The sequence below is a fragment of the Carettochelys insculpta genome, chromosome 19 (genome assembly GCF_033958435.1).
Source record: "Carettochelys insculpta isolate YL-2023 chromosome 19, ASM3395843v1, whole genome shotgun sequence".
Taxonomy (NCBI): Eukaryota; Metazoa; Chordata; order Testudines; family Carettochelyidae; genus Carettochelys; species Carettochelys insculpta.
Genome location: NC_134155.1, coordinates 22794754 through 22817605, shown reverse-complemented (window position 1 = coordinate 22817605; position 22852 = coordinate 22794754). Strand labels below are relative to the sequence as shown.

Sequence of the window (22852 nt, the reverse complement as noted above, 5' to 3'; positions counted from 1 at the left end):
CGGCTGGCACAGGGTGTGTGCCCCTCACCTCCAGTCACACCCCTGAGCGCAGGCAGGCGGCTGGCACAGGGTGTGTGCCCCTCACCTCCAGTCACACCCCTGAGCGCAGGCAGGCGGCTGGCACAGGGTGTGTGCCCCTCACCTCCAGTCACACCCCTGAGCGCAGGCAGGCGGCTGGCACAGGGTGTGTGCCCCTCACCTCCAGTCACACCCCTGAGCGCAGGCAGGCGGCTGGCACAGGGTACGTCCCCCTCACCTCCAGTCACACCCCTGAGCGCAGGCAGGCGGCTGGCACAGGGTACGTGCCCCTCACCTCCAGTCACACCCCTGAGCGCAGGCAGGCGGCTGGCACAGGGTGTGTGCCCCTCACCTCCAGTCACACCCCTGAGCGCAGGCAGGCGGCTGGCACAGGGTGTGTGCCCCTCACCTCCAGTCACACCCCTGAGCGCAGGCAGGCGGCTGGCACAGGGTGTGTGCCCCTCACCTCCAGTCACACCCCTGAGCGCAGGCAGGCGGCTGGCACAGGGTGTGTGCCCCTCACCTCCAGTCACACCCCTGAGCGCAGGCAGGCGGCTGGCACAGGGTACGTCCCCCTCACCTCCAGTCACACCCCTGAGCGCAGGCAGGCGGCTGGCACAGGGTACGTCCCCCTCACCTCCAGTCACACCCCTGAGCGCAGGCAGGTGGCTGGCACAGGGTGTGTGCCCCTCACCTCCAGTCACACCCCTGAGCGCAGGCAGGCGGCTGGCACAGGGTACGTTCCCCTCACCTCCAGTCACACCCCTGAGCGCAGGCAGGCGGCTGGCACAGGGTACGTCCCCCTCACCTCCAGTCACACCCCTGAGCGCAGGCAGGTGGCTGGCACAGGGTGTGTGCCCCTCACCTCCAGTCACACCCCTGAGCGCAGGCAGGCGGCTGGCACAGGGTACGTCCCCCTCACCTCCAGTCACACCCCTGAGCGCAGGCAGGCGGCTGGCACAGGGTGTGTGCCCCTCACCTCCAGTCACACCCCTGAGCGCAGGCAGGCGGCTGGCACAGGGTACGTCCCCCTCACCTCCAGTCACACCCCTGAGCGCAGGCAGGCGGCTGGCACAGGGTGTGTGCCCCTCACCTCCAGTCACACCCCTGAGCGCAGGCAGGCGGCTGGCACAGGGTACGTCCCCCTCACCTCCAGTCACACCCCTGAGCGCAGGCAGGCGGCTGGCACAGGGGGCGTCCCCCTCACCTCCAGTCACACCCCTGAGCGCAGGCAGGCGGCTGGCACAGGGGGCGTCCCCCTCACCTCCAGTCACACCCCTGAGCGCAGGCAGGCGGCTGGCACAGGGTACATCCCCCTCACCTCCAGTCACACCCCTGAGCGCAGGCAGGCGGCTGGCACAGGGGGCGTCCCCCTCACCTCCAGTCACATTCCTGAGCGCAGGCAGGCGGCTCGCACAGGGTGTGTGCCCCTCACCTCCAGTCACACCCCTGAGCGCAGGCAGGCGGCTGGCACAGGGTACATCCCCCTCACCTCCAGTCACACCCGAGCGCAGGCAGGCGGCTCGCACAGGGTACGTTCCCCTCACCTCCAGTCACACCCCTGAGCGCAGGCAGGCGGCTCGCACAGGGTGCGTCCTGAAGAAGACTCTCACCGAGTGGCTTTATACACCCCCACAGGCTCACTGGCAGGACTGCCTCACAGTGCCCCCTGCTGGCCATGCGTGGTGCTGCAGGTGCTTCCTGCCTCAGTTTCCCCCTGCAAGGAGGGCTCCCACCCCTGCTACCGTCCCACACAGACTGGAGGCGGTGCCGCGGCTGAACCCTCTGGCCAAGTCACTCACCAGACCTGAACCTCTCCCTGGGTAACAAAAGGTTCTTCGCCCCACCAGGCCTCCCTTCATCCCGCCCGCCCTGTGACTCCCTTCCAGCCCCTCTGCTCTGGAGCAGGGTCCTGACTCCTGGCTGCTCTCGTGGATTCCCTCCAGACCCCCACACCCGCTGTCGGGCACCTGCCACAGCAGCCCATGCTCGTCCTGTGGTGCTTTCCCAGTTCGAGCTCCCTGCTCCATAAGCCCAGGTGGTGCCCAGGCTGCCAGCTGGCCCCTTTGGGAGGTAGGGAACTATGGCCCCAGCAGGGCTGGCTGGCCCAGAGCCACCTGGCCCTTCAAGCAGCCAGCTGCACAGTGACGCACACACCCAGACCTAATGGCAGACCTGATTCTGACCTCCCCTGTGGCACTGGACACGCCCATGACAGCCTCACTGCACTGGCCCCGTGGGGACCCACCCAGCCCCAGCCCCACAACTGCCTTAAACTGACCCCACACCGGTGCAGCTCCCCCACCCCCAGCCCCAGGCTCACCTGCCGGGTGACTTGGAGTGGCTGTAATCGGAGGAGAGGGAAGCGCTGGCAGAGCTGCAGCTGCTGTGCCTATGGCCTCTGCGGGCAGGGGAGTTGCTGGGGGACCTGCCAGGGAGAGGAGGAGGGGGTGTGTGAAAGACATGGCCAGAGCTCAACGCCCCACTGCCACAGGCCTGGCTCCATGACGCCCCCAGGGCAGGGGAGAGGTGCTTGGGATCCGGCCCAGCAGGAGAAGGCGTCGGGGAGGGGAGAAGGGGATCCCCCTTACTGCTGTGCCATGCCAGCCCCATGGGAACAACCCCTGCAATGGCTGAGGGCCTGCTTGCCCGCACTGGCAGTGTCTTGGGGGCCACCAGCAGGCTGCGGACGGGTGAGCCCACCTGCCTTCCTCCCTCTGGCTTGCCTCTGACACCTCACCTCTTGCGCTCTTTGTTCTTCTCTTTCCTTTTGTTCTTGGGGCTCCTGGACCTAGGGAACAGCAGAGAACTGAAAACACAAGCCTCAGTGCATGGCCCTTCCCCACGAGTGGATGCAGGGGGGTGGGCTTCAAAGTGGCCAGCCCTCTGGCCAGCCCCAAGTCTGGGGCTCAGCCCGGTTGCACATGGGGGTGCACCAGGAGCGCGTGGGGGGAACTGAACTGAAGAGGAGCTCTCGGGAACTCTGGCACGCTGCTTCCCGCCTGAGAATGTGGGCTGCAGGTGCCAGGCTGGGCTTGGTGTTATGTGCCCTGCCCCTCTACAAAGCAGCCCAGCAGCACTTTAAAGACTGACAAAATAACGTATTGGGTGATGAGCTTTCGTTGGGCTGAGCCACTTCTTCAGACCTGGAGAGAAAGCATTTCAGCACAGACCGGCAGAGGTCCAAAAATGATTGAAATAAAAACTGACAAATCAGACACATAGAACTGAAGGGAGGGGAATGAGGGAGACAAGATACTAACTAATAAGCGTCCTGCCTGAGGTCATTACAAACACCAAAGGAAGGGAAACAGTCCTTGGAATCAAAACAAAAAGCAGTCAAGTAGCACTTTAAAGACTAGCAAAATAGTTTATTAGGTGAGCTTTCCTGGGACAGACCCACTTCTTCAGACCATAGCCAGACCAGAACAGACTCGATATTTAAGGCACAGAGAACCAAAAACAGTAAGCAAGGAGGACAAATCAGAAAAAGATAATCAAGGTGAGCAAATCAGAGAGCGGAGGGGTGGGGGGGAAGGTCAAGAATTAGATTGAGCCAAGTATGCAGACGAGCCCCTATAGTGACTCAGAAAGTTCCCATCACGATTTAAACCATGTGTTAATGTGCCGAATTTGAATATAAAAGCCAGCTCGGCTGTTTCCCTTTCCAGAACGGTGTGATAATTCTTCTTCAGTAACACACATACCTTTAGTAACAGAGAGGAAGCCGTGCTAGTCTATACACTATCAAAACAAAAAGCAGTCAGTGACCTAACACATACCTTCAGGTCATTGACAGAAGGCCCCATTTCATTAAAATGTTGACTAACTGGTTTGTGGATCTGGAGTGTTCTGATGTCTGTTTTGTGTCCCTTGACCCTTTGTCTAAGGGAGTTAGAAGTCTGTCCAATATACAAAGCATCTGGGCATTGTTGGCACATGACGGCATATAGGAATGTGTGCGGTAACTTCTCTCTCTATTGAGGCCAAGTGTTAATGTACTGAATTTGAGTGTGAACCCCAGTACACACATCTCCCTTTGTAATCTGCTGTCAAAATATTCTCAGGCCTTTAACAGAATGGCCCACCCCACTGAAATCCTCACTGACAGGTTTATGTGTATTCAGATTCCTAATCTCCATTCTGTGCCCGTTCGTTCTGTGGTGAGTGCTCAGAACTGTCATTTATATGCAAATTTGACACATCAACACATGATTTGAACTGGGACAGCAATTACCTGGCCCATTATAAGGACGCTTTTACATACTTTGTTCTATCTAACTTGTAACTTCCTCACCCCCACCCCTCTCCTGCCGCCCCTCTGCTCTTCTGATTTGTCAACCCTCATAAGAATTTTTGGACCTCTGTGCTTTACATATCGAGTTTGTTCTGGTCTGGCTGTGATCTGAAGAAGTGGGTCTGTCCCATGAAAGCTCATCACCTAATAAATTATTTTGTTAGTCTTCAAAGTGCTACTTGACTGCTTTCTTATTCTGTGGCAAAGTGTTTGTCCAGTTCATCCGATGTACACAGCAGAGGGGCATTGCTGGCACATGATGTCTATGTTAATTACAAGATCAGGGGCTCATTCTCCTGTACTTCAACCATTGTTATAGATGCCATCATGTGCGCAAACCTCCAGCAAAACCGGGGGAGTTTGGCATCAGTCTCAGTGGGACCAGGGAGCAGCCCAGGTTTGCTGAACACTGGGATCTGCTAGGGACCCCAGCTGCCTTTCACGGGTGTTCTCCATCACCTGCAGTCGGCACCTCCAGACAGGCTCTCTTGCTCAAAGAGATGCTCCAGCGGGACCGGAAGCCATTGGCTGGATGCAGAATCTCTGGTGAGCTCCCCGGACAGTGCATCGCAGCAGGTCAGAGCAGCCAGTCGCAAGGACCCTGGCTGGCCCAAGCATCTGTGACTCTAAATCTGCAATATGCCCCAAAGGCAGGGAGGGGCCTTTTGCAGGGGCTTGGGTCACATGGCAGGAGCCGCCTGTGGTTCTACCCCATCCACCTCTCTGGTGTTCCTACGGGCTGTGCCCTGTTCTCGCCTGTGGTATATTTGCACCGCCAGAGGGCAGCAGCACACTGAGACAAAGCCAGCCCACGGCTCTGATGCGGCAACGTGCCCCAACCCCGGGAGAAACAGGAGTGGGGCTTGGTAGGCAGTGGCACTGCAGCAGGGCTGAGCTGAGCGAGAACCCTGCACCCTGGAACAAATGGGAGTAAAGCTCAGGCGGGAGCTAGGCCTGAGGACTGACACGTCTACCTTGGAGCAGGAGGGGTTGTTCCCAGCTCAGATGGCCGAACCCGCGCCAGCTGGGATGGACACCTCGGGCTAAAACGAGCCGGGCGGCTGTGCGGCGCAGGCAGCAGAGGGGCTAGGATCCCTGAGCAGATGGGCTCAGGCTCCCAAGCTAGCCCTGGGCACCGCCAGGTGCAAGCCACTGTTCAAAGGTGGATCTCCATGGGCTGGAAATCACACCCCAGCTCCAGAACAGCCATACCCCAGGCCTGGACCCACTGAACGCCAGTGCCAGGGCCAAGAGGGGGCTGCCTTTTCTCTCCCTTCGAGCTGTGCCCCAAACACAAGGCAGAGGGAAAAGCCTCGTCCTCCTTGCCAGAGCCGAGCAAGGTGCCTGGCGTTGTGCCCTGAGATAAGGCAGGGCCCCTCATGCTGCTGGGGGCAGGGATCCCTGGATCTCTGAGTGCTGCTGGGGGCAGGGATCCCTGGATCTCTGAGTGCTGCTGGGGCAGGGATCCCTGGATCTCTGTGTGTTGCTGGGGGCAGGGATCCCTGGATCTCCAGGTGCTGCTGGGGACAGTGATCCCTGGATCTCTGAGTGCTGCTGGGGGCAGGGATCCCTGGATCTCGGGGTGTTGCTGGGGGCAGGGATCCCTGGATCTTGGAGTGCTGCTGGGGGCAGGGATCCCTGGATCTTGGAGTGCTGCTGGGTGCATGCGGGGGCGGGGGTGGGGGATATTGCTGGGGCGTATGTGTAAACTTGTCTCTCTCCTCTGTGGAAGCTGCTCGAATGAATGATATAACCCCCACCCCCACCCGTTGTCTCCAATTAGTGCAGGGGTCTGGGGCACAGCAGGGTGACAGTGGCTGCCTCCCCCAGAAGCATCCACCTGCTCTCTGTGGGGCCCAGCTGGCCAGAGAACCAGCTGGTGGCTCAGCAGGTGTAACGGTCACGATCCTGTTCCAGGGGCCTGGGCAAGGGGGAGAGTCTGTGGGTTTGGCCCGCGGAGGAGCCAGTGCAGCCCGTTAGCCGAGGCCTGGACCTGCAACGCACAGCAAGCTGGGACTTGTTGGGAGCTGCTGGGCTGGAACCCAGGTTCCCTAAGGCCAAGCCGGGAGGGCCCTTACCAAGTTGAAGTACCTCTGCAGGTCTCACCGGTGGCCTCTGCTGGAGCAGGAGAGATGAGGGCTGGCAGTGAAAGGAAGACGGGGTGCAGGGGTGCAGTCTAGCCAGTGGGAACCCTCCTGGCTGGCAGTGCCTCTGGTGCGCAAATGAGCCTGGCTGCTCTCCCACCTCTGGGCGTGTACGCGCTCCAGCAGCCCAGGGGCACACGGCCCTGCCTGCTTCCTCCCCTCCTGAGCCAGGCAATGCCCGCCCCTCCCGGGAAGAGAGAATTTCCCTGGGGCAGAGGTGAGCAGGGAGGAAAGCAGGGGGTGGTGGACGGAGGCGCGCTAGGGGATGAGGCTCTTGCATTGTTCACTCTCACCTATGTCTTCTCTTCTTCCGGGATCCGGACTCAGACCTGTGGAGGACGGGGTGAGAGAAAAGGAGACGGGTTGAGATGCGCCCCACGGGGACAGCCCTGCGGCTGTGGGGACAGTGCTACGCCCCGAGGGAAGGGAAACCTGGGAAGGGCGTGGGGGGGCAACGCCCTCATGTTTCAGTGTGCATCCGTCTGCCCCTTACAGACCCTGCCAAGCCAGACCCCCAAGCCCCAGATAGGCCTACAGCTGCAGACACATCTGTCTCTGCCTTCTTCCACCAGCTCCCCCAGTTTCACCTGCAAACGACCTGCAGCTGAGTCTGGGTGGGAGGCAGCAGCCATTCAAACAGCCCCCGGTGCCGTGACACAGCAGTGGGGAACTGGAGCAGGAGAACCCTGGACCCATTGGAAATGTGGGGTGAGGGGGTCTTGCCTGCTCCTAATGGCTCTGTGAAGTGTGGGGTGCCGACACTGCTCATTCGTAACATCCCGCTGCCTGCCCATCCCAGGGATGTCAGTGGGTGAGAAGCTGGATGTGAGCCAACAGTGTGCCCTGGTAGCCAAGAAGGCTAACGGCTTACTGGGGTGCATTAGGAGCAGCATTTCCACAGATCTAGGGAAGTTACTGTTCCCTTCTATTCTGCTCTGGTAAGGCCACATCTGGAGTTTTGCATCTACTTCTGGGCCCCCCCCACCCAGTACAAAAAGGATGTGGATGCGCTGGAGCGGGTCCAGCAGAGGGCAACGAAAATGATTCGGGGGCTGGAGCACATGACCTATGAGCAGAGGCTGAGGGATTTGGGCTTGTTTAGTTTGCAGAAGAGAAGAGTGAGGGGTGATTTGATAGCAGCCTTCAACTTCCTGAAAGGGAGCCCTAAGGAGGATGGAGAAACTGCTCTCAGTGGTGACAGACGGCAGAACAAGGAGCAATGGTCTGAAGTTACAGAGCAGGAGGTGTAGGTTGGATATTAGGAAAAACATTTCCCCAGGAGGGAGGTGAAGCTCTGGAATGTGTTACCTAGAGAGGTGGTGGATTCTCCATTCCTAGAGGTTTTTGAATCCTGGCTTGACACAGTCCTGGCTGGGATGACTTAGGTGGGGTTGATCCTGCTTGGGGCAGGAGGCTGGACTAGACGACCTCCTGAGGCCCCTTCCTGCCCTGGGAGTCTATGGGTCAATGGTTCCTTGCTGGGAGGTGAGGGAAGGGAAGGCAGCGCACTGAGTTCAGGTTTGTGCAGCATCCAGGTGAGGGCTTTGCCCAGATGGCTCCTTTGTGAGCAGAACCAGCTGCTTCCCTGCATTATTCATGGCCCCAGAGAGCTATGGGGCCTAGGCCAGAGCTGACCCTGCCATGAGTCAATGGAATTGCACCAAGGGGAGCTGTAGCTCGCCCAGCCACAGACCGACCTACCCAGCTTGCTTCCCCGCTGGGGCTGCTGCAAGCTCTGGCAGCCTCTCTCTCATCCCCCACAAACCTGGGGGGGAGCGAAGGAACCAAGGCCCAGCCACAGAGGAGGAAAGCCGGGGGAAGGGGAGCTGGGAGGTGGGAAAGCTGGGGGGGTGGAAGGATGGAGCAGTGAGAGAAGGGTCACACACAGAGCTGGGACACCACTGCCCCGTCCCAGTACCTGTCTCGTCTGTGTTTCTTCCCATTCTTCTTTTTCTTCTCCTTCCGGAAGGGCGAGGAGCTGTCACCACTGGAAAGCAAACAAGGCTGCCTTTGAGTGGCAGGTGGTGTGTGGGGTGGGGAGACTCTTCTGCCCTGGGATGGGGCCTCTGGGGCTGGAGAGTTGCTGGGAGCAGCCTCTGAGAATACAGCCTCCTCCCGCTGCACCCCCTGAAGTGGATACCTGGCACGTGCCCAAACAGCTGGCACGGCGGCCTAGGAGCCAGTGCACAGCCAGCCTGACACAGGCAGGCATAAGGGAGAGAAGCTGAGATGCCACCAAGTGGCCCAAGGGATTTGAGCGCTGGATTACATGGGACCATTGTTCAAATCTTCTGGGTGGCTTGGACAGTCTCGACCAAAGTGTTTATTCGAAGCGGAGTCAAGAGCACTGACAACGGGGAAAGGGTTTTCCTGGGGGCACTTTGGTGGAAACTTTGTTTAAACGTGAGATTGAAATGTTGGTCTGGGACGTATATTGGCCAGCTCTAAAAACACTTCTCCCCGTGTGTCTTGGCCCCTGCAGGATCTACCAGAACACAGGCCACAAGGATCACGGGCCAAAGCTTCCAAATTAGTGTTACGATTTGGGCACTGAACAAACCCAGACCACAGTCAGAACCCCGGCCCCAAAGAGCTTCCAGCCCAGCAACCGCCCAGCTGGAATCAGCTTCTTCAAAGCCCTCAGCGCTGGCCCAATTCCCCTTCCACTGCAGCCCCGGGGCAGTCACGCTTCCGCACATCCAGGGCCAGCTTGAGCTTGGAGGCTCAGCAGTCAGCCCCCGGCCATTCAGTGCCACCCGGCAGCTCCCACAGCGCCAGGCCCAGCATAGTGTGAAATGAAAGCATTCCACTGGCCCCTTGGGCATCTGCCCTACAGGCCTCTGGCATAGCACATGTGGACCGTCCCTAGCTGGCTTTGACGCTGCTGGGTAGCTGGGCTCAGGGCGGGCCGGGCTCACTGCAGATTCACCACTGCTGTTCCTCCCAGTTCAGGCACGTCTCCCTGTGCTCCAGTCACAACTCGGACTGCGGTGCAGACACAGCTGACAACGCCCTGGGGAACACCGGCCCAGCTGGCTCGGGAGGTAGCAGCAAACAGCTGTGCAGAGCGTTGGCTCGGCAAGACTTCTCAGCTGTTCCCAAGCCCACTGGGCCACAGGCTGACTTCAGCGGGGGGCTGACACGGACAATGGGAGGAGGGTCCCGCACCACTCACCTGCGCTCTGATCCAGCTTTCCTCTTTTTGCTGGTATTGGGGGAGGAAACAGATAAACCACATGTTAGTGGCAGTGTCTTTCCAGTGGGCAGAGCTCGGGCGCCAGCTGGGGCTGGGATGGGGACCAGGCTGTTCCACTTAGCCCTTCTGTAGGGCTTGGTCCCACATCCTGCTCTGTTACCACCACCCCACTTCTGAGCATCCAGTCCCCCAACATGGGCCGGGCCAGATCTCCCAGCACGTTCCGTCTGCCTGGGTTGGGTGATCACATGTCAAATCATGAGCTAATTCCATGTGGTGACGATCACCCGCACTCACCGAGGACATGTCATTGCAGGGGAGGGACATTACAGGGCTGGGAGCCCTCTGTGCGCCTTGGCAAAAGAAGAAACCATCTGCAAACCCTTCAGAGGAGCCAGGGCTCCCAGCAGCAGAGAGAGCCAGGGAGCCCAGCAAGGAGGGGATGCGAGCGGTCACAGCGACAGAGGGTCCCTTGCCATGCTTGGCTGCTAGGGGCTGGAGGGAGTTACCCCCCGCTGCGGTCTCCTGCTCTTGGCTTGCATTCAAGCTGGGATGACCCTGGCTACCAATGGAAAATCGGGAGAATGCACAGGGCTGTCCTGCTGCCTGACACGGCCACTTGCCCGAGGACACGCCCAGCCTCCAAAGGTGGGGCTGGCCTGAACTGCCCTGCTGCTCCCCCACAATCCATGCTGAGCACCTGAGCTCCACACCACCCTCAGCTGACTGCATGAGCCCCGTGCTGCCCAGGGCTGGGGCTGAGCAGCCGAGCCCCACGACCCCGACTCTCCAAGACCTGTGCTGCCTGTGAGTGGGGTGGGGGTGGGGGCTGACTGAACGAGCCCCACCACCCAGCATTGCCACTGGCCTTCCCAAATGACCCTCTGCCCCCCACCCCTCCGAAGGGGTGAACCCCGCTGCTCGGCAAAGCTGGGCATTCCTTCCCTCTGCTCCCGTCAGCTGAGCAGAGCAGAGCAGAGCAGAGCAGAGCAGCCTTCAGTGGGCAAGAGGGGAGCAGACAAATCCCAGTGCTTAGAAAGGGGCCTGCCCCAGCCAAAATGGGACACGTGGTCACCCCACTGTGAGTCTTATCCAGGGTGCTCAGGGGATCATCGCCCCGGCCCGGCCTTCCAAGGGAGCCTGGAGCTCTGCCGAAGCAGCAGCAGCAGTGGCTGGAGCTCTGCACCCCTCTGAATTGCTGCAGCAGGTCAGCGCTGGCTGCGCACAGCTAGGCGGAGGGGGGACCAATTGCCCTTTCTGGGGTGTGGAGCCGGCCCCCCTCCCACCTTGCCCCAGGGCTCATGGCAGCTCTCAGCAGCACTGGCCTTCCTACAAAGTGTGTGCGTGTGCAAATCTGGATGTGTGTGTGTGTGTCAGTCAAGTGCGTGCACCTGCGCGCCTGAAGCTGTCTATGGCTCTAGCGCTTTGTGATCTGCGTCTGTGTGTGTGTGTGTGCAGCGCATGGCTCTAACTGTGTTAGTCAGCCTCCTCCCTCTCGGTGGGTATCTCTAGGTGCCCTGCGGTTTTGGATCTGTGGGTGCGTGTCTGCGCAGGGCCGTGTAACAACGGCGCTTCTTCTCCGCACGGGCCTGCGTCTCTGCGCTGTCTCTCTCGCTCCGCGGCTCTGTGCAGCTCTCATCTCTCTGTCTGTGTGTACCCTTGTGAGCGTGTGCGCACACTCAGGTCTCTGCCACAGCATTGCACTAGCTACACCCCTGCACCTCTCTGCCTCTGGCTGGCTCGACAGCAGCTCGGCCCCTGCTGGGCACTACAGCAGCCTCCCCTCACCCTGGCTGACCCTAGCAATCGAGTGCCGGGTCGTGGCCAAGCATGGGAGAACAGCCAGCTCAGAAACACGGCCACCCGCGGCAGCTGGGAGCCAGGGCACGCGCCCCACTCGGACCAGGCATGGACCTAACAGGGCCTCACGCTGGGGGGTCCTGTAACTAGCTGTGTGTGTGTGTGTGTGTGTGTGTGTGTGTGCGCGCGCGCCCACCCTGCTATGTGCCTGAGAGCTGAGTGACTAACTCCTCCTGACCCTGTGTGTGTGTGTGTGCGCGCGCCCCTACCCTGTGTGTGTGTGTGCGGGTGCGCGTGCCCACCCTGTGTGTGTGTGTGCGGGTGCGCGTGCCCACCCTGTGTGTGTGTGTGTGTGTGTGTGTGCGCGCGGGTGCGCGTGCACACCCACCCTGCTATGTGCCTGAGAGCTGAGTGACTAACTCCTCCTGACCCTGTGTGTGTGTGTGTGTGTGCACGTGCCCACCCTGTGTGTGTGTGCCCCCACCCTGTGTGTGTGCCCCCACCCTCTGTGTGCGCGCGCCCCCATCGTGTGTGTGTGCGCCCCACCGTGTGTGTGTGTGCACGCACGCCCACCCTGCTATGTGCCTGAGAGCTGAGTGACTAACTCCTCCTGACCCTGTGTGTGTGTGTGTGTGCACGTGCCCACCCTGTGTGTGTGCCCCCACCCTGTGTGTGTGCGCGCCCCCACCGTGTGTGTGCGCCCCACCCTGTGTGTGTGCCCCCACCCTCTGTGTGCGCGCCCCACCGTGTGTGTGTGTGTGTGCACGCCCACCCTGCTATGTGCCTGAGAGCTGAGTGACTAACTCCTCCTGACCCTGTGTGTGTGTGTGTGCCCCCACCCTGTGTGTGTGCGCGTGCCCACCCTGTGTGTGTATGTGTGCACGTGCCCACCGTGTGTGTGTGCACGTACACCCACCCTGCTATGTGCCTGAGAGCTGAGTGCCTAACTCCTCCTGACCCTGTGTGTGTGTGCGTGCGCCCCTACCCTGTGTGTGTGTGTGCGGGTGCGCGTGCCCACCCTGTGTGTGTGTGTGTGTGTGCACACCCCCACCCTGTGTGTGTGTGTGCGGGTGCGCGTGCCCACCCTGTGTGTGTGTGTGCGGGTGCGCACACCCACCCTGCTATGTGCCTGAGAGCTGAGTGACTAACTCCTCGTGACCGTGTGTGTGTGTGCGTGTCCACCCTGTGTGTGTGCCTCCACCCTGTGTGTGTGTGTGCGTGCACGCGCACGTGCGCACACCCACCCTGCTATGTGCCTGGGAGCTGCATGACTAACTCCTCCTGACCCAACAGCACCGCCTATTTCAGCGGGCGGCATATTCGGTGAGTTGCTTGGCCAGGTAACGTGGAGACGGGACGACGGGGCCGTTTCTGGGGCCCTCCCCTTTCAGGGTCCTGCCGCCCCCACAAACACACACAGCGACCGGCCTCTCTCTGGAGGGAGGCAAGACCTGGGGTCGTGCCCGGGAGCAGGCGTCCCAGGAAGGGGAGGGCGGAGCCGAGCAGAGCAGGCTGCAGGCAGACAGAGAGGAGGAGAAGGCAGGGGTGAGGCTGGCCGGGGAGCCCAAAGCCAGAGGCATGGGAAGGAAGCGGGACCCAGCGGGAGGGGGCCCGATGGATGCCCACTCCTGGGAGGGGGGTCCTGCGTCTGACTCTTTGTCCTCATTAGCGTGTCTCTTTCCAGGCTGCCAGGCGGTCCCCGACTAATCACCAGCCAGGCTGGCTCACTCGGGCTGCCAGCCCAACGTGCGGACAGTCATTAGTGCCAAGGCCAGGGGAGGCGGCTGTGCAGGCAGTGACTGGGAGGAACAGCAGGGCTGGGACCTGGGGTGGCACATCCCCGGCTCAGAGACTCCCCCGCTCACCTGGCTGAGGCTCACCAGGGCACCTCCAGGTAACGGGGCTGTGGCGTGGCCCGGCCTGGGCTCTCTGCATGGGACTCAAGCAACAGCAGAGTGGCCTGCAAATTGCACTCAGCATGTGTCCCAGCAGGGCTAGGCTGGGGCTGAGCAGACGGGTCTGCACTCACCAGCCAGGAGCAGGGCCGCTCCTGGCCTGGCTGCACAAGCCATGGGGATGGACGCTCTCTGCCCCCGGCTGTGTCTCACCTGGGGGCGGTCCCATGCAGCCGCCAGACCTTTTCTTCAGGGAGTGAGCCCCAAGCTATCACCTGCCTGAGCCGCCCACCAGGCTGCATGGGCAGAAGGAAAGGGGACAGCACCTGCTGTGGCTGGGGTTCAGCCTGTGCTTGCTAAGCAACACACCAAGTTCCCCATGCCCTCTCCCCTCTAACACGCTCGCTCTTTGGGGCCTCACCCTTGGCTACTGCAGTGCAGAAGGGGACCTGCAGCTGCCGAGGACCCCCCCCCCAAGCTGCTCTATGCCACCCCCAGCCCTCGGCTCCTCAAACGGGGCAGCTCAGGGGTGTGACATGGTGGTGGGGCCAGGGGGCAGGCCCTAGCAGGCCGGTTCAGCAAGCCTGGTGGTCCCTCTACGTTACTCACGGAGCTGATTTGGCCCTAGGGTCAAAGCAGGGGGGAATCCAGCCCAGAAGCTCTAGTGGGACCAACATAAGGCTGCCATGTGCCCTGGGAAGATGGTCTGGGGTTTGCGCCAGGAGCTGGGAACAGGCCAGACATTGGTGTCTCCAGCAATTCATACGGATGGACGGACAGCAAGCGAGTATTCTGCACCACCCGCTTCCTGTCCGGTGGGGAACACTGCCCAGAAACGCAGTGCAGCCCGGGCCGGCTGCTGGTCAGTTCCTGGGGAGGTGGCGCGTGGGGCTGGGCTCCTGGGTGTTCTACGCAGCTTTGCCACTGCCTCACTGTGGGAAGGGCTACACTGAAGTGGGCGTCCAAGCTCTGCCCTGGAGGTCTCCTGAGCTCACTTTCCTCTCGTTAGAGCTACCAGCTGGCCTGGGCTGGGACCTCGGTACGCACTTGCGGGGCTGGCCTGCACTGCTGCCATTACTGGAGCCGGCTGGCTGCATGTGAGCCCGGGCAGGTCACTAGGTGCAACAGGCACCTCTCACTTCAGAGCAGACATACCCTACCTTAGAGAAGGATTCGCGCTTCGGTTTCCCCATCTGCAAAGCAGGGGCCAGGGGCCTGGGAGCCAGTGGTAAGGCCTCTGGACCCAGTCTGAGGAGTGTTTCACGCCTCTTTGTGAGTGCTTGGAGAGAGGGGGGTTGAGGTGCTGGATCGGGTCTAGGCATGTTCTTTCCCCACCTCGTATTTGGCTCAGGGGGCCAATTCTTCACGCACACAGGCTGCAAAATGGCCCCTCCCTGCTGGCCTATGGGGAACCCAGCAAAGCAGGAGAGGCCGGGAGTGAGGGAGGGTGGTGGCTAGTAGCAGGACGACAAGCAAAGCCTTGAAGTGCTGGGAGCGGCCCGGCCAGCTGAGATCCCCGGGCTGAGTCTGGCACTGCCCCCCGAATGAGGTCAGGGTGGTTGTGCTACCGGAGGGCCCACAGGGCTGCTGAGCCTGGAATATTCCTTTGGGCCACACCCTTGCACCCCTTCCCCCGCTCCTGGTGCCAGGCTGATTCCTCGGGGTACACGCACGCAAGGCAACGTGCCCGTCCGTCCCGTTTTTCCCAGGACTGTCCTGTGTTTGAGCTGGATCCCCTCCGCTGGGTGGCTGCCCTGTTCCCCAGAGCTCTGCACCTTGTGGCAGCAGCTCCTGCTGCAGGGGAGCTCCTCTGTGGGGCAGCTGTCCCATTCCCTGGCACCCCACCGCTGGCAAACTGCACAACTGCCTCGTTCCCTGGTGCCTTATGCTTAGGGGAGGCAGCTCCCGCTGCCAGGCAGCCCCTCCACGGGTCGGCTGCCTCAGCCCCGGCCTCCCGCGCCTTCATTCCCTGGCTCCCCACTCCCCGCCAGGAGGCTTGGAACATCCCCCAACCAGGGGGTTCTGGAGCCCCCGTCCTCCACTCCCCTTCATCCCTGGTGCCTCCCCTTTGGAGGCTGCAGACCCCCACCTCTGGTGCCTCCCCCTGGACCAGCTGCCCCCCATGGCCAAGGAGCCCTGACATGGGACAGCCGCCCTGCCCCCACCCCCGGAGGCCGGTGTCCCGTATCTGCCATAGGGCACTGTGGTCACCCAACACAAGGCCACTAAAGACCAGCCCCGGGGGGCGGGGGGAGGCGCATCTCTCCTGGTCTTCTCCCCCACACAGTCTGACCGGGCAGAGGCTGCAGCACGAGCCGCTCAGCTGCTCCACGCATCTGCCAGCGCTGACCCACGGCAGGGCAGGGCCGGCCTGAGCCAGCTGCTCGGGCAAGGGCAGGGAGCTGGGGCAGTGCTGGAGGCTGCCTCGGGCTGTGCACCGCTGTCATGCTGAGCACCAGCCCTGGGCACAAGGGGACCTTAGGCCAAGGCAGGGTTGCCGGGGGCACTATGGGAGGCACCTGCTTTCCTGGCTCTGCCACTGCAGGGCCAGCTGTTGGCCTGGACCGCTATGGAAGAGCCCTGTGCCCCCAGAGCCCAGCCCCATGGTGCTGGCTGCCCCGCCCTAGCCAGGAGGAGGGGAGGGAGTCGGAAGAGCAGAGGGGGTGGCTGGGGAAGGGGAGCAAGCGGTCCCTAGGGAACTAGCAGGCAGGGGTTGCGTGTCCGGCTGGGCTGGGAGTCAGGCACATTTCCCCCTCCCGAGCACAGAGGACGGGGAGTGATGGGGAGGCAACTCACCGGCTCCGGCGATGACCCGATTTCTTCTTCTTCTTCTTCTTGGGCGGCGGCGAGGTGGAGCTGCTGGACCTCCTCTTCAGCCTGCAGGGCAGCGAGAGGCTCAGGGCCGGGAGCCGTAACCGGCAGCACCCCACGGCACAGCCCCTGCACAGAGCCTGGGCAGAGGGCCCCGCGCCCAGCCAGAGTGTGGTTAGGACTATGAGTCCGTGTGCCGAATGCATGCACTGGTGGCTGCAGGGTGGTGCCCTTGGCACAGAGGGGAAAGGACTGTGTGCGTGCGTATGCCCTTGTACCTCTGTGGATGAGTGCGGTGTGTACACATAGGTCTCTGTGTGTGTATCAGTGTGGGCTGTGCGTATATCTGGCCATGTCTTTGTCTGGAATACAGGTGTTTTCAAACTTGTTATATGTGGCGTATTAATTAATATTTATTAAACTCCCAGTGTAGACACCCCAGTGTGTATCTCAGCGCATGTGTGGAAGGGTGTCAGCCGTTTGTTGTCACCAGCTAAAAATGTTAAAAAGTCAGCCGGCTGCTGCTATTCACTAAGGCTACGTCTACACAGCAAAGTCACTCTGAACTCACAGAGTTATTTCGAAATAACTTTGCTAGCAGCTGCACTCTGCACACGCTATTTTGAAATAGATTGGAAATAGCGGGCGCCTTATTTTGAATTTCGTAAACCTCATCGCTGGAGGGATAATGCCTATTTCGAAATCGCTATTTCAAAATAGGCGCTGTTCACAGGCGGACTAGCTCTATTGTTAAGACACGGAATAGCGCTACTTCCAAATAAGCCATAATGGCGTCCAAGGACACTATTTCAAAATAGGCACTGTGTGTCCAGACATGCTATTTCAAAATAGCTGGGTGCTATTTTGAAATACAGTCTTGTGTGTAGCTGTGTGATTTCAAAATAAGTTATTTCAGAATAGCTATTCCAGAATGGATTATTTTGAAATAACACTGCCGTGTAGACATAGCCTAAGATAGCCATCTACACTGCTACCTGTTAGGATAACAACCTTCTTCTGCTACCTGCTAGATAACAGTCTATATTGTTACTGTAATCACCACTTGGCACACTTGAACCTGGGACCTCTGCAGCTTAGTGCAGGAGCCTCTACAGCTGGAGCTAAAAGCCAGCTGGCTCGCTGCTAAGGCCATAGAGGTGACTCACTCTTTTCCTCTGTAAGTGGTCTAGGTGCCACCACATGGGACAGTGACCCACACCAACGTGTGTGGGTTACACTGCTCCTTAGGATAACAAGAAACACTGCTACCTCTACGATAATGACCTATGTTACTTCCTGCTAGAATAACATCCTGTGCTGCTTTCCACTAGGATAACAACCTACTTCTGCTACCTGCTAGGCTATGTCTATTGCTGCTACATGGTAGGATAACAACCTATGATGCTATCTGCTAGGATAACAACCTAACTGTGTTACTTGCTAAGAAAACAATCTCACTGCTACCCCTTCAGATAACAAACTATGATAACATCCTAGTCTACTACCTGCTAGAATAACAACCTATGCAGCTTCCCACTAGGATAACAACCTACTTCTACTAGCCACTAGGATAACAATCGATACCTGCTAGGATAGCAACCTACTTCTGCTACCTGCTAAAAAAAATCTACAAAGCTACCCCTTAGACTAACAACCAACACTGCTACCTGCTAAGATAACAATCTATGCCACGATCCGCTAGGATAACAGCCTACTTCTGCGACCTGCTAGGGAAACAACCTCTTGCTCCTACCTCCAAGGAAAATAACCTACTGCTGCTCCCCACTAGCAGGGTTGTGCCTGTAGCTCACTGTGTAGGAGAGGAGTAACTGTTGGCACACAATACACTGCACCATGGGCATTTGCCGTGCTTTTCCCCAGCAGTTGATGGATGCTCCCAGCAGTAGACAAGATTACAGAGGAAGATGCAAACTCAGGTTCTGAAGCAATTTGATGCCATGGCTCACCAATGCTGCCTGAGAAGACCTGGGCCCATCCAGCTCCCACTCACTGACAGAGCAGCTTGTCTATGTGAGGCACTTGTGCAGGGTTTCATCCATAGCTCTTTGAAACTACTGGTCAGGGCCCATTGACCTCCATGGGCTTAGGATCTGGCCCTTGCTGCTCAGGTCAGGTCCCAGGCCTGCCGCTTGCTCCTTTACCTCAGGGCTGGTGCTTTTGGTCCCTTGGACCCGGGTCTCCATCCCCAGTGATAAGGCTGACAGCTGTCTGTGCAGCACTTTAAAGACTAACAAAATGACTTATATGGTGATGAGCTTTCATGGGACAGACCCACTTCATCAGATCAATCTCATTTCCAATACAGACTGACACTTATAAGTACAGAGGACCAAAAAAAAATTGCAATAAAAACTGACAAATCAAATACATAGGAAGGGGGTGAGGGGTGGGGGAGGGTGTTAATTGTCCTGCCTGAGGTAATTATGAGCATCCAAGGAAGGGAAACATAATGCGTGAGGTAATCAATGTCTCTGTTCAAACCAGGTTTTAATGTGTCGAATTTGAATATGAATTACAACTCACAGATCTCTCGCTCTGATCTGGTCTTACATTTTTTTTTGCTCCAGGACAAAAATTCTCAGGTTTTTAACAGAACGGCCCACGCTGTGGGAGTGTTCACTGACCGGCTGATGTGTAATGAGTTTCTTGATGTCTGTTCCACGGCCATTTATTCTTTGGCAAAGGTTTTGCCCAGTCTGTCCAACGTACATTCTGTCAGGGCATTGTTGGCACATAACAGCATATATAATGTTGCTGGAAGTGCATGAGAATGTGCCTTTGATCTCGTAACTAATATGGTTAAGTCCAGCGATGGCGTCCCCAGAATAAATATGTGGACAAAGCTGGCAGCGGTATTTGTTGCAAGGAAAAGTTCCAGGATTACTATTACTGTGGTGTAGCCTGTGATAGCTGGTGAGTCTCTTTCTTAGGCCTGTCCTTCCCTATAGACAACCTCCTAACCATTCTGTTAAAGACCTGAGAATTTGTGTCCTGGAGCAAGAAGAATTTAAAACCAGACTGAAGCGAGAGATTTGCGAGTTGGAATTTATATTCAACTTCGACACATTAACATGTGGCATTGTAGTGGGTCAGTATGGCCTCCTGCGGACCCAGAGGCCGGGGAAGCTATGCCAAGGCCCTGGTGGGCGGGGCCGGAGTCAGGAGACCAGAGGCCCGCCCCTCAGAGGGCGGGGCCAAGGGCTAGAAGAGCCAAAGGCGGGACTCGGGCACCATTCAGTGCTGGGCCTCCGGTCAAGGAGGACGTGCCTGCACGAGCTCCCCGGGGCCAAAGGGAGAGGGCCTGCAGCCGCCCAGCCAGGCGGGAGGAGCAGGCCCCCAGAGGCTCCACACAACTCCGCATCCGTATGCCCCAAGGAGACTACCCGGACTTCCCGGACCTACCAGGACCTTCCCGCCGGTGGAGACCCCCTGCCGTGGAAGAGGCCCCGGGAGCAGGCTGCCTCAGAGCCCCGGCGGATCCCTATAACATTCGGACCCAGGACCGCCCTGCATCTCCTGTATTGCCACCGCCTGACTACCCTAACGACGTGGTCATGGACGATTGGCCAGGGCCCCCACAGGTGGATGACCCAGAGGAGACCGACCTAGGAGGACCCCTCGACCAGATGGACTGGGACCTGCCGCCAACAGAGGGTGAGGTAGGAAGTGGCCCGGGGAACGTCACTCACGAACCAATGGCAGTGTGTTGCGGCCTGGATCCCCACTGCCGGGGTTGCATGTGAGCGACCCCCAGGGCCCCGGGCCGGGTCGCAGTGGAGTGGGAGGGCCTGCGACCCCCTACCCCTCTCCCTGACAGGGCCAGCCCCCGCTGAGCCTGTCTATAGTCCCTTGTGTTGCTGCCCCGCCCCAAACTGAGGGTTGGGCCGGTGCTTATCCTTGTGTTGCTGCCCCGCCCCAAACTGAGGGCTGGGCTGGTGCATAACTCTTGTGAACTGCTGCCCCGCCCTGGACTGAGGGCTGGGCCCAGAACTATATAACTCGGGTGAACTGCCGCCCGCCCTAGACCAAGGGGCTGGGCGTCACGGGACGTGTTACAGGCATGAACAGAGACATCAATTACCTCACGCATTACAGGGACTGTTTCCCTTCCTTTGATGCTCATAATTACCTCAGGCAGGACAATTAACATCCTCCCACCCCTCATTCCCCTCCTATGTATTTGATTTGTCAGTTTTTATTGCTTTTTTTTTTGGTCCCCTGTACTGATAAGTGTCAGTCTGTGCTGGAAATGAGATTGATCTGACGAAGCGGGTCTGTTCCATGACAGCTCATCACCGAATAAATCAATTTATTAGCCTTGAAAGTGCTACATTGCTGCTGCTTTGTTTTGTTGGAGTACAGACTAACACAGCCACCTCGCTCTGTTACTATCTGTCTGTGTGTCCTTTGCGGGGCTGTGTGGTGGTGGACGTGTGCCTTGGCATGGTAGAACCTTCCCTGGCAGAAGGATTCGGCCGGAAGCAAGAGATCTGGCATTGGGACTGGGCTGGCAGCACTGAAATTAGCATTTCTTTTTCATCTAAACCCCACCCTCCATTTGGCCCCGCCACCAGCCACCAGAAGGAGGGAGACCATGGGAAGCACCAGGGACAGAAGAGATCGAAGGGCTAGCTGCCGAGGGAAGATGAAAAGAGTTGAAGAGGCGCAGCTGGGTTAAGGGACAACTAAGTTGGCCCAGGACTGTCAGCAAAAGTCTGAAGGCTGGAAGCAGCGAGACAGGAGAGAAATTTGCTCAAGGTGTGAGCACGCGCATGTGAGCATGTGTGTGGGGGTGTGTGCATGTGTGAAAGCGTGTGCCTCTGTGTGAGCGCATGTGTGGGTACGTGTGGATGTGGATGTGTGTGCATGCAGTGCTGGAAGTGATTGGATCACTGGCAGGAAAGGAAGATCGAGGTCACGTGTCAGAGAACACACCCCAGTGCTGGATGGTAGGAAGCTGCACTGGCAGGTCCCAAGGGAAGGCAGGGAAGCTCTACAGCTTGGCCGCTGGCAACGAGCTGGGTTCTTGTGTGGGGCGCACTGGGCAAGCCCATGTGCCTCCTTTGGGAAGCTGTTGCTGCAGACCCTGAATGGATGTGAGGGGGCAGGGCCTGTGGGGTCACCTGCCCTCTAATTTCCTTCTCCGCCCTCTGAGCATGCTCCCATGGTCCGAGCATCCTGGGTAACTGCCAACACTGGCTGCTGAAAGGCACTTCCGCAAGCAGCTGCACACCTGCTTGGTACCTGCAATTCCCGCCCTGTGCGGCACAGGCTGGGCACTATTCTGGGCACACTCAGCTTCCCGCTGGGCAAAGGCCACTGCTGCAACTGGGCATGTGCCTCAGGCACCTGTTTGCTGCATCGTCGGCTGCACAGGGCCAGGCGGATTTTTCCAAGCCAGGCCTCCCGAACCTTTGCCGTGTGGAACATCTGTCCAACACCCGGCTGAGAGCCACCTCCTGGCCCTGGTCGCTGGGCAGGCAGAGCTGGGAGCAGCACTTGGTTCTCAGGTGAATGCTGGACCATCTTTAAGGCTGGGTGTGCGGGAATGTGAGCCTCTTCCCAAAGAGCCCTGGAGTGGAGCTGGTGCCGACGCAGCATCCCCAGTGACTGCCCTGGACTCAGTGTGTGCTGCAATGTAAGCCTGTTTTCTGGAGCCCCCTGCCAGCTCCCACCCCGTACCTGTACTCTCTGTGGCTGCAGTGGTCTCGGTAGCAGTCGGCTGGGCAGTCGCACGGCAGCAGGCAGCCCTCTTCGTATGCTGGGTACTCCATGGCATACTCCTCCCCATCCTCCATGGGCTGGTTTTCTATCACTCTGCCCAAAGGAGAAGATGCAGGTTGGTCAGACCGGGGCTATTTGCTTTTCTCAGAGCACAGACCACACCCTGAGCCTGGGCCTAGGCTGAGCTCATTCTCGGGGAGAGGGCGTCTCTCCAACGGCTTGGCTCAATACTTCCCCATACTACTGCCCTTGTCACTGAGCCGTCTTCCCTCTGGCTCTGTGGGGCTCTGGCCCAGAGCAGACCACTTGCAACAAGGCACCCGAGAAGCGCATCAGCCACACAAACGTCCTGTGGGTGACTCCACTGCACCCAGCCGGCTGGTTCCCACAGCCCAGGCACAGGCGTGACCCCTGGAATTACTCATAGGCTCCTCTGGCAGCAGCAGCCAACCAAGCCCAAAGATGGCAGGGTCTGCTGAGAGCGACAGAGCTGTGCGGGCAGCACCCCTGTGCCACGCAGGTGGGGTGGGGTGACCGTATCTCCCCCAGCCAAATATGGGACACAGGGAAGGGTCGCCCTGTCTGGGGCGCTGGGAACAGGGCTGCCACTGTGCCCATGAAGCTCCTGGCTTCCTTGAGCTGTGGTTGGTGGCCCACGCCGCGGCACAGGTCCAGCTCCAGCAACGCTGCGAGCAAGGCTCCCCCCGCGGCTCTAACTCTGGCTCCAACCACCTCCTGGCTCTGCTCCAACCCCCTCCCCTGGTCCCGGCTCCCACGCCAACCTCTGCAGCCTGGCTCAATGCCTCTGGCCCCAGACCTGCTCCAACCCGCCTCCAGCCCGGGCTCCTGTTCCGACCTCCACAGCCCAGCTCAATATCCCGCAGCTCCGGCTCCAGCAGCCCCACTCAGCCCCCCACGGCTCCGGCTCCAACCCCCACCACCCAGG

The 22852-nt window shown here is 59.3% G+C and overlaps 1 protein-coding gene across 1 annotated transcript in view; it reads right to left on the bottom strand.

The window, feature by feature from the left end:
* The window catches only part of SRRM3 (serine/arginine repetitive matrix 3), a 96952-nt gene that overhangs the window by 27029 nt on the left and 47071 nt on the right, over positions 1-22852 (bottom strand). The window contains exons 3-9 of the mRNA XM_075013992.1: positions 21865-21999; positions 16147-16227; positions 9635-9664; positions 8378-8446; positions 6753-6788; positions 2759-2809; positions 2342-2446 (exon numbers count right to left, since the gene is read on the bottom strand). Of these exons, the coding sequence (XP_074870093.1) occupies positions 2342-2446; positions 2759-2809; positions 6753-6788; positions 8378-8446; positions 9635-9664; positions 16147-16227; positions 21865-21999 (507 nt within the window). The remainder of the gene's footprint in view (positions 1-2341; positions 2447-2758; positions 2810-6752; positions 6789-8377; positions 8447-9634; positions 9665-16146; positions 16228-21864; positions 22000-22852) is intronic.